At 40.9% G+C, this 26,914-nt stretch overlaps 1 protein-coding gene across 4 annotated transcripts in view; it reads right to left on the bottom strand.

Annotated features, from left to right (window-relative positions):
* Nucleotides 1-26,914, bottom strand: part of arl6ip6 (ADP-ribosylation factor-like 6 interacting protein 6) — a 139,754-nt gene that overhangs the window by 43,522 nt on the left and 69,318 nt on the right. For 2 of the 4 annotated variants that reach the window (XM_043693768.1, XM_043693771.1), the window contains exon 4: nt 13,839-13,892. The exons of 1 other annotated variant lie outside the window; for it this stretch is intronic. In XM_043693768.1, coding sequence (XP_043549703.1) covers nt 13,839-13,892 — 54 coding nt within the window. Of the gene's footprint in view, nt 1-11,667; nt 11,708-13,838; nt 13,893-26,914 lie in introns of those variants that run through there. One more of the 4 variants, XM_043693770.1, reaches the window with a different exon arrangement.

Here is a 26,914-nt window from a genome sequence, read left to right as displayed (position 1 = left end):
GAAGCCCAGAATTAGGAACATAACTTTCAGCCTGCTGCCAACTATTATGTGGAGTGGTTGAGGGCATGGGCAGGCAGATTAAACAGGTGTAGCAGTATTTACAAAATAGAATGTGTTGTATTTGCTATGGAGTCAACCACTACCAGCTAATGGTTGGTGCTTCCATCAATCCTCTTTTCTATGCAAAGTCTAAGGACCTGTTTTGTTACTATTAGTAAAGGATGAATCACTAGTGAGTTTCAACAAGAAGAGGCAATATGATTGAATTTTACATCCAAGTTGAAAGGACAGGTTTGGGACTAAGACTAGAATTTTAAACTTAATTAAGGGCAAGTATGAGGCTTGAGCGTTGAGCTAGGTGGCGTGAACTGGCATACTGGGCCAGGGAATGTATTAATTGATACACAGTGGTAGATATTTATGGGGATATTGCAGAATGCACAGAATAAGTACGTTCCCACTATACAGAAATATTCTAACGGGAGGACCCAATATCTATGGTTAACTGAAGAAGTTAGGAATAGTATCAAATATAAGGACAAAGCTTGGAACTGTGCTAAAATGTGTGGCAGATTAGATGATTGGTCAAAATATAATGAACAGCAGAGAATGACTAAAAATACTAATAAGGGGAAGAAATTAGTTTATGAGAAGAAGCTACCTAGAAATATAAAATGGTTACCAATGTTTTCCACAGGCAAGTAAACAAGAAAAGTAACTACTATGATGGCTGAACCTCTAAAAGGCAAGAATGGAGATTTAATAGTAGATAATAAGGAAATGGTAAATGAAGTGAATAAATATTTGCTTCCATCTTACTGTTGAAGAGATAAAAAAGATTCCGGTAATGTTTGTAAATCAGGAGAAGGAAGGGACAAAGAAACTCAATGAAATTACAATCACTAGGGATGCTATACGAAGCAAACTGATGGAGCTGTGAACTAAGCGGTCTCTTAGTCTAGATTGACTTCATCCAAAAGACTTGAAAGAAGTTGCTAATGAGGTAATAAAAGATCAGAATTGAAACCTCAGTAGTAGTAACCATGAAATTACCATTGATTGATGTAAATACTCAATGGTTCATGGATAGCCTTTCAGGAAGGAAATCAGCCATTCTTACTTGATCTGACCTATATATGACTAAAAACCTACAACAATCTGGTGTCTCAAAATTGAAATAATCCAGAAAGCCATTAATTTTCAAGGACTGTTCGAGCTGGGCAACAAGTGCTGGCCTTGCTCTGTGAAATAATTTTAAAATTCTAATGACAGTAGAGGGATTGGGAGAGATGGTGGTGAGCTCCTTGTCATCAGCATGCATGTGAAATCAGATGTGCTTTCAGATGGCTCCATGAAGGGGATGAGAAAAAGGAGTGGCCTAACAATAGTTCCTAGGGTACATCAGAGGTAATGGCACAGGATCAGGAAGAGAAGCCATTGCAGGTAATCTCTTACTCCAACTGTACAGATAAGAATAGTGTTTGCTTTGCGAACTTCTCAGTGATAAAAATTCTTGTTTATTTAAAAATCATGGCTTTCTTGACTATCTTGGCTTTATTGTCTTAGTAAGTAACTGGGATTTCAAACTTCATCTATTTTAAGAAGATTCTGATTCCTAACTGGATCGTAACCAAATTTTGGGGATCTGCTCCAGGATGAGAACAGTTTTTCTCAAAACAATCAGGGGTCTAATGTTTGCCTGTTGTCCCTGCTGCAACTGGCACTAGTTGCCTCAGGAAAACTGATGCAATATTAACTCCAAGCCACATGAAATCTCATGGCATTGGGTCAATCATGGGCAAGGAAACCACTTGCTAATTAACACATACCGACCCACCTTGGCTGATCAATCAGTGTCCCTCTTTATTGAGCACCATTTCTAGGTAGCACTAAGGGTGATAAGTGTGCAAAAGGTTCCATGGCCAGATAGTCCAGGGCCTGAATGTCTATGTCTGAATGGATAACTTTTGAGCAGCCAGACCCAATAGATGTCAAGCACAAAGCAATTGCTCAGGTCAAAGGCAGCCAAGAACAAGCCTGGACTTGCCCTAGAAAATGAAACTGGTTTGTGAAGTGAAGTATGGCGAGCAAACTCACTGGAGCTCCAGGTTTCCAACATGACCACATATGGAGAGGCAGTCATGACTTAGAGTCAGACAACACAGATACAGGATCTTCAGTCTATCATGTCAATGACAAGCAATAAACTCCAAATTATATTAATCCTATTTACCTGCACTTAATCCATAGCCTACTATATCCCAGCATTTTAAGTACTCATCCAGATGCTTCTTAAATGTTGTGAGAATGTCTGCCTTAACCATCCTCTCAGGCAGCTTATTCCATATTTCTACCACCCTCTGGGTGAAAGATTTCTTTCTCAAATCTACTCTAAACCACTTGCTCCTCACCTTAACCTTAGTCTTTTACACATTAGATGATGGAAAATGACAGTACTTAGAATATTACAGCGCAATACAGGTCCTTCGGCCCTGGATGTTGTGTCAACCTGAGGAACCAATCTGAAGCCCATCTAACCTACACTATTCCATTTTCATCCATAAGTTTATTCAATGACCTTAATGTTGGCGAGTCTATTACTGTTCCATGCCCTTACTACTCTGTGATTAAAGAAACTACCTCTGACGTCTGTCCTATATCTATCATCCGGGAGGAGAAAGTGAGGTCTGCAGATGCTGGAGATCAGAGCTGAAAATGTGTTGCTGGAAAAGCGCAGCAAGTCAGGCAGCATCCAGGGAACAGGAGAATCGACGTTTCGGGCATAAGCCCTTCTTCAGGAAGAAGGGCTTATGCCCGAAACGTCGATTCTCCTGTTCCCTGGATGCTGCCTGACCTGCTGCGCTTTTCCAGCAACACATTTTCAGCTCTATATCTATCATCCCTCAATTTAAAGCTATGCCCCCTTGTGCTAGCCATCACCATCTGAGGAAAAAGACTCTCACTGTCCACCCTATCTAACCTTCTGATTATCTTATATGCCTCAATTAAGTCACCTCTCAACCCTTTTCTCTCTAACAAAAACAGCCTCAGCCTTTCCTCATAAGACGTTCCCTCCATACCAGGCAACATCCTAGCATGGGTGGCACAGTGGCTCAGTGGTTAGCACTGCTGCCTCACAGCACCAGGTTTGATCCAGCCTCGGGTGACTGTCTGTGTGGAGTTTGTACATTCTCCCCGTGTCTGCGTGGGTTTCCTCTGGGTGCTCTGGTTTCCTCCCACAGTCCAAAGATGTGCAGGTCAGATGAATTGGCCATGCTAAATTGCCCATAGTGTTAGGTGCATTAGTCAGAGGGAAATGGGTCTGGGTGGGTTACTCTTCGGAGGGTCGATGTGGACTGGTTGGGCCGAAGGGCCCGTTTCCACACTGTAGGGAATCTATTCAAATCTCCTCTGAACCCTTTCCAATGCTTCCACATCCTTCCTATAATGCGATGATCAAAACTGTACGCAGTACTCTATGTGAAGCTGCACCAGAGTTTTGTACAGCTGCAACATGTCCTCCTGGTTCTGGAACGTAATCCTTCTATCAATAAAAGCTAACACACCATATGCCTTCTTTACAACCCTATCAACCTCGTGGCAACTTTCAGGGATTTATGTCCATGGACACCAAGATCTCTCTGCCCACCTGCACTACAAAGAATTGGCCCAGTAATCTTTATTTCTGTTGCTCCTTCCAAAGTGAATCACCTCACATTTTTCTGCATTAAACTCCATTTGCCACCTCTCAGCCCAGCTCTGCAGCTTATCTATGTCCCTCTGTAACATGCAACATCATTCAGCCCTATCCACAACTCTACTGACTTTAGTGTCATCTGCATATTTACTAACCCAAACTTCTATGCCCTCATCCAGGTCATTTATAAAAATGAGCAACAACAGTGGCACCAAAGCAGATTTTTGTGGTACCCCACTAGTCACTGAACTCCAGGATGAACATTTCCCATCAACCACCACCCCCTGTCTTCTTTCAGCTAACCAATTTCTGATCCAAATCGCTAAATCACCCTCAATCCCATGCCTCCGTATTTTGTGCAAAAGCCTACCATGGGGAACCTTATCAGATGCTTTACTGAAATCCATATATACCACATCAACCACTTCACCCTGATCCATCTGTTTGGTCACCTTTTCAAAGAACTCAATAAGTTTGTGAGCACTACCGACCCTTCTTAAAACCATGCTGATTACCCCTAATAATTTATTCCTTTCTAGATGATTATAAATCCTATCTCTTATAATCTTTTCCAAAACTTTACCCACAACTGAAGTAAGGCTCACTGGTCTAAAATTACCAGGGTTATGTCTACTCCCCTTATTGAACAAGGGGACATTTGCTATCGTCCAGTGTTCTGGCACTATTCCTTTTAACAATGACAACATAAGGATCAAAGCCAAAGGCTCTACAATCTCCTCCCTAACTTCCCAGAGAATACTAGGATAAATTCAACTAGGAGAAAGTGAGGACTGCAGATGCTGGAGATCAGAGCTTAAAAATGTGTTGCTGGAAAAGCGCAGCAGGTCAGGCAGCATCAAAGGAACAGGAGAATTGACATTTCTTGAAGAAGGGCTTATGCCCAAAACGTCGATTCTCCTGTTCCTTTGATGCTGCCTGACCTGCTGTGCTTTTCCAGCAACACATTTTTAAGCGCTAAATACTAGGATAAATCCCACTTTCAAGAATTGCTAAAACCTCATCCATGTGAACTTCAATCCCATCCAGTCTAGTAGCCTGTATCTCAGTATTCTCCTCAGCAACATTGTCTTTTTCCAGTGTGAATACTGAAGGAAAATATTCATTTAGTGCTTCCCCTGTCTTCTTGGACTCCACGCACAACTTCCCACTACTGTCCTTGATTAGTCCTAATCTTACTCTAGTTATTCTTTCATTCCTGATATACCTACAGAAAGCTTTGGGATTTTCCTTGATCCTATCTGCCAATGACTTCTTATGCCCCTTCCTGACTCTTCTTAGCTCTCTCTTTAGGTCTTTCCTGGTTAACTCGTAACTCTCAAGTGCCCTAACTGAACCTTCACATCTCATTCTAACATAAGCCTTCTTCTTCCTCTTGACCAGAGATTCAACTTCTTTAGTAGCTCCAGTGTCTTCCATACATGTCATTGTGGATCCCATTGGCTGCCATGACCTTGACCTGAAAGATTGATTGGCTGAGTGCCAGAGAATATTCTGGAATGATGCAGCAAGAAGGGATAAGAAGGGTCACCTGGCAGCCATTCTCTCAGTGAGGACTCGAAGTAGCCCAGCAGTGATACTCTGACTACTTGAAGACAGAGAGAAAATGACCACATGTCAGACCAATCTTTGCTTAGTTAATCAGAACTGACTACTCAGTCTGGTCAAGTTTAGCTGCATGGGTAGTATTTGGCCCTAGTCTGATAGCCAGCAACAGTTTAGATAAGGATTTCAACAAAGCCTTAAGATTGTGATTGGTCAAGTAATTAAAGTAAAAATCAGGAATTTTATAGTGAGAAAGCAGAATTTTAGTAATGTTCAGCCGTACGAACCCTCTTGTGGTTTGAGTTTATTTTGTGAATAAAATTGCATTGAATTGCGATTCAACTCTGACGCGTTTGTTTGTCCCACAAGTAAAGAACCTGAATAAAAGGTGTTTATGTAGCAAAATGTCCAAATTATGAACAACAGTTCTCTGTATGAAGGAGATCTGTGCTCATCACCAAGCATGGCATAGTAGCACCACTGATGATCAAGCTGGTTGAGCTCAGGAATGGGCATGTGATGTCCAATGAGGTAACAAAAAGAGGGAAAAACATACTTGACTTCATTATCATCAATCTGCCAGTCACATATGCATCTCTCCATGACATTATCGGTAAGAGTGACCACTGCACAGTTTTAGTGGAGAATACCCTCATTCTGTGTGTCTCTTTATCACTATTCTAAGTGGGATAGACTTCAAGATCTAACAACTCAAGAATGGGCTTGCATGATGCTCTGTCATCCATCAGCAGCCGAAGAGTCAGACTCCAACACAATCTGCTACATCATGGCTCAGCGTATCCCCCATCCTATCATTACCATAAAGCCTGGCTCAATGCAGAGTGCAGATGGGGGAACAGGAGCCGTACCCGGCAGAGCTAAAATTGATATGTCAACTTGGTGAAGAAGGGTTTCTAGTGTGTCCAACAGCACAAGCAGCAAGTAATCGACACAACCAACAGATCAGATCTAAGTTCTGCAGTCCTGCTACATCACGAAGGTAGTAGACAATTAAACATTTTATTAGAGGAGGAGGTTCTACAAATATCCTCATCCTCAATTTTGGATGTGCCAACAAAACAATGCAAAATATAAGGCTAAAGCATTTGCAACCATCTTCAATTAGAAGTGCCAAGTGGATGATCCAAGACTGCCTCTGACATCAAGCCTTTGACACTAGGTTAGGCATAAAGGAGCCCTAGCAAACCTGGAGTCAACAGGTTCAGGGGAATACTCTTTTCAGGGTACTGTCTAGTATCAGTCATCTTCAACAATGATCTTCCATGCATCATCAGGTCAGAAATGGGGATGGTTGCTGGTGATTATATCAGCATCATAATAGCTGCTCCCCAGAAGCAGCCTACATCAAAAGCAGCAAGACCTGGACAAAATCTAGCTTTGCGCTGACAATGGCATGTGAAATTTGTGTCATTCAAGTGCAAAACATTAGCCATCTGTTAACAAGGGTAAATCTAACCAATTTCCATTGACATCACCAGCACTGAATCCCCTACTGTCACCATCCTCGGGGTTCCAATGACCAGAAATGCAACTGGACTAGCCGTTTAAAACTGTGGTTACAAGAAAAGGTCAGAGACTAGGAATCCTGCAGTATGTAACTCACCTCCTGACCACCACCTACATGGGACAATTCAGGATTATGATCAAAAATTCCCCACTTGCCTGAATGAATGCAGCTCTAACAACATTCAAGAGGCTTGACACAATCCAGACAAAGAAGCCTACTTGATTGGCACTACATCACAAACATTCACTCCCTCCACCACTAATGGTCATTCATGGCAGTGTTCGCAATATCTACAAGTTGCAGAAATTCACCAAGGATGTCCTTAGACTATAATTCCCAAACCAGAATCACTACACTTAGAACGACAAAAACAGTACATACATGAGAATGCTACCATTTGCAAATTCCTCACCAAGCCCCTCCACCATCCAACTTGGAAATATATCACTGTTCCTTCAGTGTGACTCAGTCAAAACACTGGAATTCCCTCCCTGACAGCATTGTGGGTCTACCTACACCAAAAGGCTTGCAGCAGTTCAAGAAGGCTGCTCACCACAATCTTTTCAAGGAGCAATAAATGCTAGCCCAGCCAGTGGTGCACACATCTCTTGAGTGAATAGAATCACCATAGAAATAAGAAAATGTTTAGTACTCAGCATAATCACCGCTGTTCTTGGTTTCAGGATAATTGACTCATCCCCAATTGCAAAGTTCAGTGCTGCCCATGTTCCTCCCACTGATCCTAAGAGCACTCCTGACCCGACTAAAGTACACCCGAACCCTAGAGTCTTCCTGTCCAAGTCCTAACTATGGATGTCACAATGCCTATCTATCCTTCCTGCAGGAACTTGTAATCTAATCCAATCATCCTACCAAGATATTGAAACTGTAGCCTGTGCAGGGTACTATGCATTCTAATGATAGCTAAGGCCCAAAGTCTGGTGCTTCACAGACCTCCACATTCAAGCATGAGCGGTGAACATAATGCAAGTCAGGTGCCCAAAAATAGACATATCCATATTTCTAGGCCTCAATGCCTGTGAGAGGAGAAGGTAGCTACAGAAAACTACAGAGAAAAGGAAACGTTGCAACACAGACACCTAATGAAAATCAAAAGTTCTGAAGCTGTAAGGTCAATAATGGACAACTGCACAGCCACAGGGGATAAGCAGTTTAAGCTGGAAAAGAAGACAGAATATTCTCACTTCATAAATTGCTGTCATTGTGGTTGGAAACCCATTGAACAGTTCTGAAGCATAATATTGGCTTCTGGAATCACACCTCTGGAATACCAGGCCAATTAGGGATAAATCGTCAATCTGTCAAAAGAAATATTTTTGGAAGAATCAACTAGGCATTAAATTCTAAAGCTGCAGTACCCACAGGTAGGCTGCTTCCCCATGTCCCTGTCTTTCACCTGGAGAACATGCTGTTGGATTTGAGGGACTGAAGTGAAGTGGTCTTTCCCAAGAATAGGATGAAAAGCACAATCTCTCCAACAAGCTGACATTTAAGGAGATGGCCAAGGAAGGCAATCCATGATGAAATTTGAAAGCGGGATGGTGTAGATGTGTGAAGTACAAGACAGGTCAAGCGATGTCTAAAAGGTTCGCAGATAATGGTTTAAAGCATTAAAAACATTCTCTCAAAAGGAATGCTGCAAGTTATAACCTATAATCTAGCCATGGCTATAGCTCTTCAGCTTCACTGGTGAAAAGTTTCCAAGCCTGTAGGTTTCACTGACTTAGGACATTCCACTGTACACAGATTTATAGATTCATAGAAAATAGCTGCAGGTGCAGGCCATTCAGTCCTTTGAGCCTGCACTACTATTCAATATGATCATGGCTGATCATGCAATTTCAGTATCCCATTCCGCTTTTTCTCTATACTCCTTGATCCCTTTAGCTGGAAGGGCCACTTCCAGATCCCTCTTGAACATATCTCATGACCTGGCCCCTACAGCTTTCTGTAGTAGAGAATGCCTCAGGTTCACAACTTTCTGAGTGAAGAAATTCTTCCTCATCTCAGTCCTAAATTGCTTATCCCTTATTCTTAGATGGTGACCCCTACTTCTGAACTTCCCCAACATTGGGAACATTTTTTTCCCACATCTAACCTGTCCAGTCCCATCAGGATTTTAGATGTTTCTATGAGTTCCCTCCATCACGCTTCTAAACTCCATTTAGTACAAGCCTAGTCAATCCAATCTTTCTTCAAATGTGCCTCAGTGACTCAGACAAGTTGCTGACAATTCAAGTATATCTATGCTGCTCAATGAAGATCTGACTACACTAATTCCATTTTCCACCTAATAGCCCATAGCCCTGGAGCCTGTGGCAATACGAGTGAATAACTAAATACTGCTTCAACTTTACAATAATTTCTTGCTCAGCCATTCTTTTAGGCAGTGAGTTCCAGACTCCTACCACCTCTGAGTTGAAACAAATTTTCTTTAACTCACCTCTTAGAATTCAACCTCCTGCCTTAAACCTTGCAAAATTGTTTAACAAGAATCTATCTATTTCAGTCTTTAAAACATTCAAAGACTCTGTTCAGGAAGAGAGTTCCAAACTCTCATGAATTTCTTAGGATTTTTTTCCCTAAAACTCTGCTTTAAGTGGACAATCCTTTACTTTTAATCAGTAACCCCTGGTTCTAGATTCTTCTTTCAGAGGGAACATCTTTTCCACTTGCACTTTGTCAAGACTCCTTTGGATCTTAATGTCTTAACACAGTCACCTCTTATACTTCAAAACTCCAACGTATACAAGCTCATCTTGTTCAGCCTTTCCTCATTAGAAAACCACCCATTTCTAGCATTAGTCTTCTTCAAATGTTCTCTGAACTGCTTCCAACATATTTGCATCCTTCCTAAAATAAACATACCAATACTATATACAAAGCTCCAGATGTGGTCTCACAAATGCCCTGTATAAGTGGAATATATAGGGGTATCCCCCGTATAGAAGAAATGGAGCTTTTCAGAAAGAGCAGGAAAGTGGATGTGAGGAATGTTGGATCAGCCATGATCCTATTGAATGGCAGAGCAGGTTCAAGGGCTGAATTCCTATTTCTTATGATCTTATAATCAAAACAGAACCTCTCTAGTCAAGTATTAAATTTCCCTCACAATAAACATTCTATTAGCTTTCTAATTACTTTCTGTACCATTTGCAATCATGTAGAAGGACACCTTCTCCATGTCTGTAATTTCTCATTGTTTAGATAATAAGACTCATTTTTATCTTTGTATCAAAATGGACAATTTCACATTTTCCCATATTATACTTCATTTGTCAGACCTTGACCCACTCATTTGACCTATCCATACCTATTTCCATTGGTCAAACTTGTAGCAGTCCTGCTGTTCCAATTGATATGGCTTAAGAAAAGAAATGTTAAGACCTTTCCTTTTGACAACATCACACATCATCAGGGATATACAATGCAACATAAATGTCAAAATGATCTTAACTACTTTGCCCATAGATATCTGAAAACCAGAGGTGAACATGGTTGAAGTCACTGTGGCCTTTTAATCCAGTCTGGCCATGACTCCAGATAATTCTGAATTCAGCTTATTACAGCAGTCCAAGCTAAACAACACTAAAATGACATAGTGCTGATTAACCCTTTTGAGTACTGAGTGCCATTTAAAATTTCATGTTTGCTGTCAACAATGATTTCACTTTTTACCAAAGTGGAAGAGTTTCTGGAGGAGAGCTGCGTCAGGAACACACAATTGGTGGTTTTATGACTGAAAATGCAGTTGACAGCCTGTACTCAGTTTGCACAGGAGACAAAAATAAAATATCTGCTCCTTCATAAAGGAAAAGTGGAACCTCTACAGATCAACATAATTTGACAGTAAAGAGAGAACAGGAGCTTGCAAGTCTAACAGAGATCAGCTGTTGCTGATCAAAAACATTCTAGTCAAAATGACATACGCAAGCTTTTGATCATGGCATCCACACAAATAACACTATTTTGTTCCCCTCTCAATAAGTGTGCAATCATGTATTAACCTTTCTTTGGCCGCATATTGTTGCCATTCACACCCAATGATCAAAGTAGGTTCTCAACTTTTCCAAGAATAATTTCTGTAGCTACAATAAATGTGTCACAACCTAGAATGAATGACTTCTAAGCCTTATGATTTACTCTGGACATCAATGTGTGGAATTTCAACTTTTACTTCCTCTGAGGTGTGAGTTGAATTCCACGATTGTATGAGATGGCTAATATTGCATCATGAAGCACTTAGTCTTTCCATTTCCTCTAACAATCTGGCTCTGCAGGCAGTTTTAAGCTCTGTAGACCAATACACTCTGCAACAACATAGCACTTCCAGTACCCCACTGTGAAAAGTGCCCAATCACAGAAGGAAACACTGCTAGGAGTCTTCCTAAAGTAATTTAAGTAATGTGAAGTCAACAGTTCTTCTCTCAGTAGGTGAACAGATGGAAGTCCTGATCCATAAGTATTTCTGGACTAAGGAAAATCCAGGTTTACACTTATCACCTTAGCTTGACATCCCACTTCTACCCCATGAGGTACTAGTGGGTGACAACAACAATGATCTCTGGGAGTTAAAAGCTTATGCTGCAGTGGGAGGATCTCTGCAACCTTTCCCAGCACTTGTCCATTTTGTTCCTAAACAGGAATTAAAAAGGACGAAAGTTCTTGAAAAGAATCAGATGGAAAAGATGTATTGACACACAGGGTGGAAAGTAATGGTGCAGCGTGAGATCCATTCACACCTGGAAACCAAGGAAATCCCAGTGACCATTTGAGAAGGTTGATGGGATAACGTCCCAATTGGGCACTCACCTTCTTGCTGTCAGGTCTCCCCTTTTCAGTGAAGAGAATTTCAGACATCCAGATGGGAAGAGACCACTCAACCCCTTCAGCCTGAACTGAATAAGATCAAGGCTGATTCTATTATTCTGAATTCTCAACTATACCCAATAACCTTTCATCTCCTTGACTATCAAGGATCTGTCTACCTCTGCCTTAAAAATATACAAAGATTCCACATCCTCTGCGATTAGGAGAGTTCCAAAACAAAATTCTGACAAAACATTCTCCTCAACCCAGTATTAAATGGGTGAGCCCTTACTTTTAAACAATGTCCCCTAGTTCTAGATTGTTGAAAAGAAGAGACATCCCTTCTGCATGCATCCTGTCAAAACCTGTCAGGATGTTTCAATCAATTTGCCTCTTACTATTCTAAACCCTTGTGGAGATAAGCCTAGCTTGTCTAAGCTTTCCTTATAAGACAACCAAAGTATTAGTCTGGTAAATGTTCTCTGTACTGCTTCCAACACATTTATATTCTTTCTTAAATAGGAGACATATATTGTATCCGTACTCAGATGCGGTCTCATCAATGATTTGGAGATGCCGGTGTTGGACTGGGGTGTACAAAGTTAAACATTACACAACACCAGGTTATAGTCCAGCAGGTTTAATTGGAAGCACACTAGCTTTCGGAGTGACGCTCCTTCACCAGGCGATTGTGGAGGGCTTGATCGTAACACAGAATTTATAGCAAAAATTTGCAGTGTGATGTAACTGAAATTATACATTGAAAAATTGATTGTCTGTTAAGCCTTTCATCTGTTAGAATACAAACCTGTTTGACTATAACCTGGTGTTGTGTGATTTTTAACTTTGGTCTCATCAATGTCTTTTATATCTGAATAGTACACCGCTCTACTTTTCAATTTTAATTCCATTCCCCTCACAATAAATAACATTCATTAGTCTTCTGAATAACTTGCTATATCTCCATGCAACCTTTTGTGATTCATGCACAAGAAGTCCCAGATCCCTCTGCATCCCAGAGCTCTGCAGTCTCTGTCAATTTAGGTTTTATGTTTTGGGGTTGAGCTTTTCTTTTGGGTTACATGAGGTTGCATTGAATGCTTTGGAAGGATTGCCAGCAGGAGACCAAGAGAGATCCCTTACTGTTCTTACCATGGCTGACTCTCCCTCACAAAAATAAACCCAGTGTAACACCCCAGTCACAGTTTAACCACCAGGCTACTCAATTTACCTGTCCGTAGCTATGTTAAACACCCTCTTGAGATCACAGTTACTCTATTCCCAATGCCCACTGTTGACACACATCTTGTTATTGTCCAGTCAACAAACATCACATACAGGCAAGCAATAAGACAATTCCAAATGTAAGGGTTTATTTACAGTCATCAAAAGTGAACATAATCAAGATGAATAGAAGCTGCAGTTTATCCCAATAATGCAAACAAATGCTGACATGATGACCAATGACTATTTCAGATTCCATGATGGCCTGTAACACCAAGCTCTCATCTACCAGAACTGGGTGTCAATCAGGTAGAGATTTACTGCTCCCCCAGTCCCTCAGCATCTATCACATTACCTTGTTGCTTGCTGCAATTGTGCTGAGCACTGTACACCAGGATGATGTAGCGCACTCTATCTAGACTATACTGGAGGACCCCCTAAGACCTGTTCAAGCAGTGGAACTCCATTTTCAGCAGCCCTATTGTTTAGTCCATGATAACCCTGGTCAAAGCACCAGCAGTATGGCCTTTGTCCTAAACATCAATTGTGCCACAAGCCATAGTCACAGTGAGGACTCACTTTGTTAAGATCTTTTCTTTTTGAATATCTACATAAACTTTTACTATCTAGATTCATTTTTCTAGCTAGCTTTCACTCCTTTTTTCAGTCATTTTCCGCTGCCTTTACATTGTGCCCAACCTTTTGGCCTGCCACTACATCACAGTCTCTGCAACTTGGTTAATTTACACTGAGGCAAAGCTCTTTGAGCCACAAACTTTTGCTGCAGATGTGTTTGCTCTGGATTGTACTAGCATCCGGGGGCTCCGTTATGTTGCTACACTGATACCACCTGTCCACAGCCCCTAAAATGTTTTATTTAAGAACTGAATTATTTTCTTCAATTATTTATTTTACAGTTTATTTATATCAATAACTTTACCAGCATTTCCAATGCTATTTTGCCGGTTATGAATAGCATGGAACTTAAATGCTTACCAGATATTCACCAAACAGCATGCTTCTTTCCTTGTTTGGAATAAGAATGAATTCCTACAGGCTGAAAAAAAAATAGGTAAAGCTAAGGAGCATCACCTTCATTTCTTCACCTAACTCCCTCTTTAAATGCATTCAACTCCTAAATGCTAGTACTTTGAGATGTTGTATTTATATGTTCTGAGATTTGCATTATTATCTTTTGCATAATCACTTCCTCTCATTTTCACTTAACCATGCAGTTTTAATTAATTATCTCCATTCGTAGCTATGTACTGACCATTTTGATTTATTACTATTTGCAAATTTTTCACAAAAATGTGCTCAGTCTCTTACCTGACAGTTGTAAATATTTGCAATTGTCCATTAACATAATTGGACTGACTGTAACACATATTGTAAAAGTATCTGATTCAATGCATGAATCTAACCAAGAAAGGATTGTTTTTGAATCAGAATATAAAACATATAAATGTGAAGTAGGAGTAAACTTAAACAGCCTCTTAAGTTAGCTCCACCATTCAGCTTGATCATGGCTGCCTCAGCTCCACTTACCCTCACACTTTATATAGTCTCCACTTTCCTAAAAGTCCTACAGTCTCAGACTTGTGTAAGTACAATATTGAGGCATCCATTACCTTTTAGGGTAGAGAATTTCAAAGGTGCTCAATCAGAAATGTATAAATGTTTCTCCTCATCTCAGTCTTACATGAACAGTCTTCTATCCTGAGAGTATGCTGTATTTTTCTAGATTGTCCAGGTAGAGGAACCAACCTTAGTGTCCATGATGTTAAGTCCTTTCAGAATTCTGTAAGTTTCAACGAGAGCACCTTTCATTCTATGGCATTCTAGAGAGTATATGCTCAATTTAGACAGCTCCTTATATTTGGACAATCCCCTCACTCAAGGAACTATTTCATTCAAACTTTGCTGTACTACCCCAAAACGATTACATAATTCCTTTAAAGTGGAGACCAAAACTGTACACAGTACTCCAGATGTGATCTTTCCAACATCCTGTACAACTCCAGCAATATATCTTTATTCCTGTACTCCAAACTCCTTTGCAATAAAGGCTAACATGACATTGGCTTTCCTAATTATTTGATGTAGTTGAATATTGACTTTGTTTTTTTTTGTGTGAGTACATCTTCCCTCCGAGCATCAACATTTGGAAGTTTCATGCCTTTTATTAAATATATTCTGCTTTTCTGTTCTTACTTTGAACTTCCTAACTGCCATCTTTTTGCCCATGTCATTTTGCAATTTCCTTGTGTCCTCTTCACAGCTTAAATTCCAATCCAACTTCGTGTAATCAGTAAAAGCAGATAAATTACTCATGTTTTCGTTGTTTAATTTATTAAGATAAAAATGTCATTTAAACCTTGTGGAATTTGATTCAAAGTGGGGAATTTAACTATTTAGTCTTTTTCAAGTTTAACTTTAGATTTAGAGTCAGGTCTAGAATCTGTCACTAACTGAACCCATTGTAAGTTAAATTGCATTGTGAAACATGGGCCTAAGTGTCACTGGCAGTTATCTGTCAATCAGCTAAAAATCTTTTGTTTAATCGGTGTTAATAAATACAGTAGAGCCCTTTTGCGGTGCAGTGGTCGTGTCCCCACCCTAGGACCAGAGGAGTGGGGTTGTTGGTTTGAAGTCCCACTTGCTCCAGTGTTCTTAAGAAAATCTCTGAACAGATTGATTAAGAAAAAATAGATAAGTACTGGCATGAAGGACTTCTGTTGTGCAGTGATAGCTTCCCTATCTTTGAGCCAGGAGTATCTGGGTTCAAGTTTCTCCTGCTCCAGAGGTGTATAATAACTTCTCTGAACAAGTTGATTGGAACATATCTTTAATTACTGTAGTTTGATGGTTTGTGTGGTGCAGTGGTAGTGTCTCTACTTCTGAGAGAGGAGACTAGGGTTCAAGACCCAGCTGCTCTAGAGATGTGTAATAACATCTTTGAACAAGTTAATTAGGAAATATCTTAATTGATGCAACAGGATGCTAAGCTAAGCTAACTGTGACTCATCAGAGTCTTTGTACATAAGAGAGAGTCTTTTAAATTGCATGGTCAGACAATGCTGGAGTGAGACGGCATAGAGTGCTACATGGGGATTTGAATCAAAGTGAAGAGTTGAAGTGTGTGGCAGAAAGAGGTGGCTTAAATCAGGTTTATTGCAAAAAGTTAAGCTTGCTGAATGGGTAGCTCAGTGAAGGATTGACAGAGGAGTTCCTTAGTGATGCTGTTTGAGATTGTGTCACAAAAAATATAAATTATTGAAACAAACCATTACAAGAAAAATAACTTTATAGTAAATAACACAAAAGTAAGATCATGGTATAGTAGTAATAAAGAATAAAATACAGAGGGTTTTTTTGTGTTTGTATGGCGAGATCATGATCCAGTTAGGAAGAAGTGTCTGAGAGTTGTCACATGGCCTTCTCGAAGGAGAAGTATGTCAGATAACAAAAACACCACTGTTTTCAGCAGTTTTCTTTTCAGCACTCTGTGTTTGTATTTAAATTACAGTGGGGCAGATCAGCCAAGTGGGTGTATAACCTATTGGATGTGGGGAATCATGGAGTCAAGAGTCACAGAGGTGCAGCATAGAAACATACCCTTCAGTCCAACTCATCCATGTCGTCCAGATATCCAAAATTAGTCTAGTCCCATTGGCCCATATTCCTCAAAACTCTTCCTATTCATATACCCATACAGTGGCCTTTTTAAATGTAACTGTCCCAGCCTCCACCACTTCGTCTGCAGCTCATTCCATTCGTGCACCACCCTCTACGTGAAAACATTTAATGGGATACCACAATGAACTATATGTTTAGCGTGTTCAGAGAAATGGCCTCATTACAGAGTAGGGGCATCCAGACGGAATAGGAAGAGGTGATTTCCAGTCAGGTAGTGCATGAGTCCCCTGAGTCCTACTCACCACATAGGTTTTCAGTCTTGACCTTGTTGAAGGCTGTGGTTCCTCCAAGGAGTAAAGAGATTGCTAAACCCGTGGCAATGTGGGTGACCCAGCTGTTTAGGTGGAAAGGAAGATGAATGGGAAAGCTGTCCTATTAGGGGAAGAGAAAGGCATGTCTGTGGCTATAGATGTGACTGCAGGATGATGTGTTGCCACCCTCATGCCATGGTTAATGTGTCACAGTGCCCATAGGGCACTCTACAGACAGAGGGTAAGCAACTAGAAATCATGGTTTATATTGGTCCCAATGACATGCATTTAAAAGGGGATGTGGTATTGTAGTCAGAATTTAGGGAACTTACGTTTAAAACAGTTAGAAAGAGTACCTCAAAAGTACTTATTTCTGGATTACTTCCAGTGCCACTTGCAAGAGAGTGCAGAAAGAGTGGGATAAGATCAATGAACGTATGGTTGGAAAATGGTGCAAGAAGAAAGGCTTTAGATATCTTAGACACTGGGACTGGCTTTGGGGAGGTAGAACCTGTAAAAGCCAGGCAGATTTCATCTGAGCAGAACTGACACTGAGTTCCTTGTGTGTGTATCATTTTGCTACTTCATTTTACGAAGCTGCATCAGGACACTATTCAAAAGGGCCACAACACACTGCAGTACACCAGGACTGCAAAAGGAAGAAGAGGAACACCTATACAAGGTATTCGCCAAAAACGGATACCCGCGCAACTTCATCAGCAGATGCCTAAGAGAAAGACCACGGAACGAGGACATACCACAACCAAAAGGACTAGCCACACTACCATACATCAGGAGCAACTCAGAACTGACAGCCAGACTACTGCGACCCCGAGGACTCATAACGGNNATGAATTCGCCTGGGACAACACTACTATCATAGGGCAAGCCAGACAGAGAACAGCCAGGGAATTCCTAGAGGCATGGCATTCATCCACAAACTCCATCAACAAACACATCGACCTGGACCCAATATACCAACCACTACAGCGGACAGCTGAAACTGACAACCGGAAGCAGCAGGGACAGACCACTATAAACACCGGAGGAAACATCAAAGAAGCGCTTCGCAGGAGGCTCCCAAGCACTGATGATGTCGCCTAGCCAGGGGACGAAACGTTTGCAACAAAAACTTCCAGCTCGGCGAACAGAACCACAACAATGAGCACCCGAGCTACAAATCTTCGCACAAACTTTGAACATTTTGCTACTGCTTTTAGGAGAGGCTTTAACTGAGCAGGGGTGTGGGAAACAGGAGATTATATCAGTGTAATACAAAATTTCACAAGACTGAAGGGGTGGGAGTCTGGAAATCACTACCTGGAAGGTTGGTTGGGTCCACTCCATTTTAAATATGCCTTTGTTTAGCTGCCAATCCTCCATTAGTAAATGTTAAATAAAATACTATGGCGTGACCACCATTCAAGCACCAGAGAGTTGCTGCAGTAATGTAAAGTCATAGTAGAACAGCTACATTTAGCTTACAAGCCACAACAGAAGTCTTAATCTATTTTAAGCCTTAAGCATAAATGAAACTGTTCCATAATGATTGTGTTACGTCGGTAAACAGCAACAGTAGTAGAGAAATGCACTGTAGATGAAACGCATTAGTTATGTGCAAGTTCAGACTTAGTCCTAAAATACACACAATTTAATTCAGATTTGAGAGTTCAAGTAGAGTTCCACCATTGTTGCTGGAGGGAAGCAAAACATTAATTTCCCGACTGCAAAATTGAAATATGAATCCTAATCTTTTCTTAGATACCACTGCAAGGAAAATCCAAATCATTTCAAAGGAATTTTGACTTGCAAATTTATCTGTAAATGAAGCAATGCTTTTGGTCTGGTTTAGGTGGATGGATTATTTTCACTTGTAAATTTGTTACTGTTAAGGAGAATAGCTTTTTATTTTCTATCCACTGACATAAGAATGCTTTTTGTAAAAAAAAAGTTTCAATGTCCATTCCTTATCATAGACCTGATCTTTAGATTGCTTAATTTTGTTTCTTGGATTGAGAATTGACAGTTGTTAAGTAAAATATTAGGAACGATATAGTTTAAAAAGGCAATTTTGAAGGCTATTGAAACATCCCTCCATTGCAATACCGAATCTGTCACATAAGCTGTCCATTGCTACCTAAAAAAAACCCCTTAACTAACCATTATCTAATTTTCAATGCTGTTGAAAGCAGATTGGCATACCATATTTGTGTTAGGAACTGCACCAGAGATTACATCATTGCCATTAAAGAAATATGTGGCACTCATGAACTCGAGCATATCGCAGAGCCTCTTGTGATCTGGAAAATGTATATGGTGACCCACGGCTTGTATAACATCACAATTTGTATATGTATATGTACACTACCTTCTGGGCAGAATGGACGGAAGATAGGAAAAAATTGCGGCTGTAAGAGCTACTCCTTTTTTGAGGTATTTTTGGTGTTGGAAGTGATTTCCTTGAATTGTAGGAGCAGCAATTACTGGTTTATATGCTGTTACATTGTTTTGGAACTTTGGAGGAAAAAAGATCAAAACAACGCGGGTCGGTGTGGACTTGTTGGGCCGAAGGGCCCGTTTCCACACTGTAAGTAATCTAAAAAAAAACGGCACTTTCGAAAAGTGGAAGACAGACAAAGTACAAAGAACAAAGAAAATTTACAGCCCAGGTACAGGCCCTTCAGGTCTCCAAGCCTGAGCCAATCCAAATCTACTGTCTAAACCTGTAGTCCAATTCCTAAGCATCTGTATCTCTCTGCTCTCCATTTACTCATGCATCTGTCCAGCGACTACACGATCAGAGAAAGAAACCTACATTGCTGTCTGACATAGCAGTGAATCTGCACAGTTACTGCCTTTGCTGTTTGAGTTCAAGCATCTCTGGACATCGGAGGAAACTTAACAACAGCAAAATTAACAACTGACCTTAGACAAACCTGTGTGGGGAGAGCTCACAGCACAGGATCAGTTACGAGCATAGCTTTTGAGTGTACCCTTGTTGTAAATCTACAATAGTGAGTACAGCAGGTTCTTTCTTGATGAGATCAGTCTCTTGATTAAATTTTAAAATTATAAACCGTAGCTAGGAGAGGGAGTCCCTATTGCAAACAAATATGCTGTTTTGGAATATGTTGGGGGTGATGGACTCTCAGGGGAATGTAACATGAACAGCCAAGCTCCTGGCACCAAGTTTAGCTCGAATGTAATGAGGGGTACATCGGGTTCCAAGTATCGATTGTGATAGGGGACTCCCTAGTCAGAGGCGCAGACAGACATTTTTGCAGCCGGCAGCAAAAAGTCAGAATGATGTGTTGCCTCCCTGATGCCAGGATCAAAGATATCTCTGAGAGGGTGCAGAATGTTTCAAAGGGGAGAGGGATCAGCAGGAGGTCATTGTACACATTGGAACTAATTACATAGGAAGTGAAAAGGATGAGATTCTGAAGGGAGAATATTGAAAGTTAGGCAGGAATTTAAAAAGGAGGTCCTCAAGGTTAGTAATATCTGGATTACTCCCGGTACTACAAGCTACTGTGGGTAGGAATAGGAGGATAGACCAGATGAATGCGTGGCTGAGGAGCTGGCGCATGGGAGAAGGATTCATATTTTTGGATCACTGGAATCTCTTCTGGGTAGAAGTGACCTGTACAAGGAGGACAGGTTGCATCTGAAATGAAAGAGAACTAATATACTGGCAGGGATATTTGCGAGAGCTGCTTGGGAGGATTTAAACTAGTAAGATGGAGGTGGGGAGGAGGGTGGGGGTGGGGGTGGAGGTGGGACCAGGGAGATAGTGAGGAAAGAGATAAATCTGAGACTGGTACAGTTGAGAAAAGAAGCGAGTCAAACAGTCAGGACAGGCAGGAACACAGCAGAAAACAAGATAGAACTGATAAATTAAACTGTGTTTATTTTAATGCAAGAGGCCTAACAGAGAAGATAGATGAACTCGGGGCATGGTTAGGGACATGGGACTGGGATATCATAGCAATTACAGAAACATGGGTCAGGGATGGACAGGACTGGCAGCTATATGTTCCAGGATACAAAGGATAGAAAGGGAGGCAAGAGAGGAGGGGGAGTGGCATTTTTGATAAGGGATAACATTACAACTGTACTTAGGGAGGATACTCCTGGGAATATATCCAGGGAAATTATCTGGGTAGAACTGAGAAATAGGAAAGGGATGATCACTGTATTGGGATTGTATTATAGACCCCCTAATAGTCAAAGGGAAGTTAAGAAACAAATTTGACAGGAGATCTCAGTTATCTGTCAGAATAATGGGGTGGTTATGGTCGGGAATTTTAACGTTCCAAACAGAGACTGGGATTGCCATAGTGTTAAGGGTTTAGATGGAGAGGAATTTGTTAAGTGCGTACATGAAAATGTTCTGATTCAGTATGTGGATGTACCTACTAGAGAAGGTGCAAAACTTGACCTACTCTTGGGAAATAAGGCATGGCAGGTGACTGAGGTGTCAGTGGGGAAGCACTTTGGTGCCAGAGATCATAATTCTATTAGTTTTAAAATAGTGATTGAAAAGGATAGACCAGATCTAAAAGTTGAAGTTCTAAATTAGAGGAAAGCCAATTTTGACGGTATTAGGCAAGAACTTTCAAAAGCTGATTGTGGCAGATGTTCGTAGGTAAAGGGACAGCTGGAAAATGGGAACTTCAAAAATGAGATAACGAGAGTCCATAGACAATATATTTCTGTTAGGGTGACAGGCGAGGATGGGAGGTATAGGGAATGCTGGGTGACTGGAGAAAAAGAAGAAAGCATATGTCAGGCCCAAGGAATCCAAGGAAAGTGATGGGACCAGACAGAATAGCATGCTGTGCACTCAGAGCATACACAGGTCTTCTTGGACATCTTCAATCTCTCCCTGCCACAGGCCACTGTCCCAGCCTGTTTCAAGAGGGTCAACATCATCCCTGTGCCCAAGAAGGCTCATGTAGCATGTCTCAATGTCTACTGCCCAGTGGCCCTAACTTGGGTGGTTATGAAGTGCTTTGACAGGCTGGTCATGACATTAATCAACTCCAGCCTCTCCACTACTCTTGACCCACTCTAATGTGCCTATCGGACCAATAGATCTACAACAGATGCCCTTCACTCCTCCCTAGAACATCTTGACACCGAGGAGGAAGTGAGGACTGCAGATGCTGGAGATCAGAGCTGAAAAATGTTGCTGGAAAAGTGCAGCAGGTCAGGCAGCATCCAAGGAGCAGGAGGATCAACGTTTCGGGCATAAGGATTCCTGAAGAAGGGCTTATGCCCAAAACGTCGATTCTCCTGCTCCTTGAATGCTGCCTGACCTGCTGCGCTTTTCCAGCAACACATTTTTCAGATCTTGACACCAAGAACAGCTACATAAGAACTCTACTCATTGACTACAGTTCTGCCTTCAACACTATTATCCCCTCAAGACTGATTACTAAACTTAGTGATCTCGGACTAAGCCCCACTCTCTGCAACTGGATCCTCAGTTTCCTGACCCACAGGCCACAATCACTGAAGATTGGGGACAATATTTCAACTTCATTAACACTCAACACGGGACCTCCGCAGGGGTGCAGACTCAGCCCCTACTTTACTCACTGTATACCCATGACTGCGTTGCCAAATACCAGATGAATGCCATTTACGAATTCGCCGATGACACCACCATAGTCGGTCAAATCTCAGATTGCGATGAAATAGACTACAGACGGGAGGTGGAAGACCTGGAAAAATGGTGCACTGAGAACAACCTAGTCCTCAATGCCGGCAAAATCAAGGAACTCATTATTGACTTTTGGTGGGATGTTATTCATGCCCCCTACACATGACCAGCACAGAGGTGGAACGAGTAGAGTGTCAAGCTCCTGGGAATGGTCATCCACAACAAGCTTTCTTGGACTTTTCATGTGTTCACACTGGTTACAAAGGGCCAACAACATCTCTTCTTCCTCAGGTAGCTGAGAAAATTTGGCATTAAGGCGAATACCCTTGCTAACATTTATAGGTGTGCCATCGAGAGCATTCTGTCTGGATGTATCACTATCTGGTATAGCAACTGTACCATTCAAGATCGGAGACGGTTACAGAGAGTGGTGAACTCATCCTGGACAATCACAAAGGCCAACCTCCCATCTATAGAATCCATCTACCAGGCCCGCTGTCAAGGAAAGACCATCAGCATTCTCAAAGATCCATCCCACCTGGCAATGTCTTTCTACAATCTCTACCATTGGGGAGAAGGTACAGAAGCCCGAACAGACGTACCAGCCGGTTTCAAAACAGTTTCTACTTACTGTTGTTAGAATACTTAATGGAGTCACAAACTCTTAACATTCGCCTGTACCTGTGTTTTTGTTTTTGCCACTTTTACCTATTATTTACTTACCTATGCTATTTAATTCTGTGATCTGCCTGTATTGCTCGCAAGACAAAGCTTTTTACTATGCCTTGGTACACGTGACAATAAATTCAATTCATTTCAATTCAAGGAATAAACAGCAGAGCTTGAATGAATCCTTGGAAGAGTATCAAGGCAGTATGAGTATGTTTAAGAGGGAAATCAGGAGGGCAAAAAGGGGACATGAGATAGCTTTGGCAAATATGGTTAAGAAAAATCCAAAAGGGATTTTATAAATATATTAAGGACAAAAGAATAACTTGGGAGAGAATAGGGCCCCTCAAAGATCAGCAGGGCAGCCCATGTGTGGAACCACAGGAGATGGGGGAGATACTAAACAAGTATTCTGCATCTGACATCTACCACCCTCTGAGAAAAAGAACTGGAAATGACATCACCAACCCAAGGAAACCCAAAACACATAAGTGGAAAGCAGATCATAACACCAACGTTTCATCGGAGGCTCACTGATGAATTTGGTGACGCAATGTCTGAAAATGTGCCTTCCAGCTCAATTAACAAACTCACATCTGTTTTGCATTAGTGTTTATTGTGGAGAAGGACATGGAAAATATAGAATGTAGGGAAATAGATGGTGACATCTTGAAAAATGTCCATATTACAGAGGACGAGGTGCTGGATATCTTAAAATGCATAAACGTGGATAAATTCACGTGATCTGGTGTACCCAAGAACTCTGTGGGAAGTGAGGGAAATAATTGCTGGGCCTCTTGTTGAGATATTTGTATCATCGATAGTCACAGGTGAGGTGCTGGAAGACTGGAGAGTAGCTAACGTGGTGTCACTATTTAAGAAAGGTGGTAAGGACAAGCCAGAGAACTATAGACCGATGAGCCTGACATTGGTGGTGGGCACGTTGTTGGAGGGTATCCTGAGGGACAGAATTTACATGCATATGGAAAGGCAAGGACTGATTAGGGATAGTCAACATGGCTTTGTGCGTGGGAAATCATGCCTCATCAAGTTGATTGAGTTTTTTGAAGAAGTAACAAAGAGGATTGATGAGGGCAGAGCGATGGACATGATCTATACAGAATTCAGTAAGACATTCAACAAGCTTCCTCATGATGGACTGGTTAGGAAGATTAGATCTCATGGAATACAGGGAGAACTAGCCATTTGGATACAGAACTGGCGCAAAGATAGAAGATAGAGGGTGGGGGTGGAGGGTTGCCTTTCAGATTGGAGGCCTGTGACCAGTGGAGTGCCACAAGGATCAGTGCTGGGTTCACTACTTTTTGTCATTTATATAAATGATTTCAATGTGAACATAGGAGGTATAGTTAGCAAGTTTGCAGAGGACACCAAAAGTGGAGGGGTAGTGGACAGTGACAAAGGTTAACTCAGATTACAACGGGTCTACAATGGGCTGAGAAATGGCAGATAGAGCTTTATTTAGATAAATGTGAGGTGCTGCATTTTGGGAAGGCAAATCAGAGTAGGACTCAATGCGCTTAATAGTAAGATCCAATGGAGTATTGCTGAACAAAGAGACCTTGGAGTGCAAGTTCATAGTTCCTTGAAAGTGGAGTTGCAGGTAGATAGGATAGTGAAGGTGGCTTTTGATATGCTTTCCTTTATTGGGCAGAACTTTGAGTATAGGAGTCGGGAGCTAACATTGGGGCTATCCAGGACATTGGTTCGGCCACTTTTGGAATATTGTGTACAATTCTGGTCTCCATCCTGTTGGAAGGTTGTTGTGAAACTTGAAAAGGTTTGCAAAAGATTTACAGCGATGTTGCCAGAGCTGGAATATTTGAGCTAAAGAGAGAGGTTGTATAGGCTAGATCTGTTTTCCCTGGAGCGTCGGTGGCTGAGGGGTGACCTTATAGAGATTTTTAAAACCATGAGGGTCATAGATAGGGTAAATAGATGAGGTCTTTTCCCTGGAATGGGGGAGTCCAGAACTAGAGGACATAAGTTTAGGGTGAGAGGGGAAAAATTCAAATGGGACCTGAGGAGCAATTTTTTCACGCAGAGGGTAGTACGTGTATGGAATGAACTGTTACAGGAAGTGGTGGAGGCTGGTACAATTACAACATTTAAAAGGCATTTGGATGGGTATATGAACAGGAAGGGTTTGGAGGGATATGGGCCAAATGCTGGCAAATGGGACTAGATTAGTTTAGGATATCTGGTTGGCATAGACAGGTTGGACCAAAAGGTCTGTTTCAGTGCTGTACATCTCTATGACTCTATGACTGTAACAGATTGGCAGTCTTCTTGCTCTATCGCAGACTCACGAATATCTGAATTACAAGCTGGAGTAGCCTACTTTGCCTCTCGAGGTGGTTTAATTGTTTAAGAAGATCATGGCTGATCTGATTACTCTACGTTCCTGTGTACACCTTGAAAGCATTTTTACTCTTGCTTATCAAGAATCTATCCATTATTGCCTTAAAAATATGAAAAAGGTGGTGCTTCCATTGTTTTTAAGGAAAAGAGTTTCAATTACTCAAGAATTTCTGAGAGAACAATTCTCTTCATCTCCATCTCATATAGGTGACTCCTTATTTTTAAACAGTAACCCCCAATTGTCGGTTCACTCACAAGAGGAAATTTTGTTTTCATATGCACCCAATCAAGAGCACTCAGTACTTTATGTTTTAATCAAGTTGCCTTTTACTCTTCTAAATTCTATTAGAATCAAACTTAATATGTCCAACCTTTCTTCACAAGAGAACCTGTCCATTCCAGACATTAATCTAGAAGACCTGCTCTAATTTGCTTCCAATGTATTTATTCCTTGCTTTGAATAGAATAATGTGTACTGAATACACTATTCCAGATGTGGTCTCAATAATGCCCTACATAACTGAAGCATAATATCCTACTTTTATATTTAATTCCTCCCAAAAATAATAACATTCTGCAATATTTTCTCTTTGCTTTCTGAATTATTTTTCATACGGGCATACCAACCTATTGTGATTCATGGAACAGGGCACCCAAATCATTCTGCATTTCAGAGCTTCACAATATCTCACCATTGAGATAATATGCTGCTTTTTTATTGCTCCTGACAAAATAGGCAAATTTACATTCTCCCAATATGATATCCCTCAAGACATAGGGACTTGTCAGCCCTCAGCTCCAACAATTTGTTCAGTGCCACTTCCCTGGTGATTGTAATTTTCTTATATTTCTCCCTCCTTTACATTTTCGGTTTTACAACTATTTCGTGGATGTTACTCATATCCTCTATAATGAAAGCTGATGCAAAATACATGTTCAATTAAAAACAAAGTGCTAGAAAAACTCAGCAGCATCTGTGGAGATAGAAACAGAGTTAATGATGAGTCCAATATGACTCTTCTTTAGAACTCACTTGCATTCCGAGGAGGAGTCTTATTGGACTCAAAATATTAATTGCTTCTCTCACCACAAATGCTGCCAGATCTGCTGAGTTTCTCAAGCAGTACTTTGTTTTTATACCTGTTCAATTAATCTGCCATTTCCTTATTTTGACTTTGCAAATCTATTTTAGGTAGCCATATAAACTCTTGCTATTTGTTTTAATAAATCTAACTAGCTTTCTCTTGTGCTCTAATTTTTTTCTTCTGCACTAATTTTTAGTTATTCTTATCTTTTTTAATATTCTGTCCAATCTTCTAATCTTTGTGCAATTATACACTTTTTCTTTATCCGTGCATTTTTTTAGTTAAATACAGATGGTGGTTGTTCCATGGCTATTTTCT

This window comes from Chiloscyllium plagiosum, chromosome 7 (assembly GCF_004010195.1).
Source record: "Chiloscyllium plagiosum isolate BGI_BamShark_2017 chromosome 7, ASM401019v2, whole genome shotgun sequence".
NCBI classification, from domain to species: domain Eukaryota; kingdom Metazoa; phylum Chordata; class Chondrichthyes; order Orectolobiformes; family Hemiscylliidae; genus Chiloscyllium; species Chiloscyllium plagiosum.
This window is presented reverse-complemented; position numbering and strand designations above follow the sequence as displayed.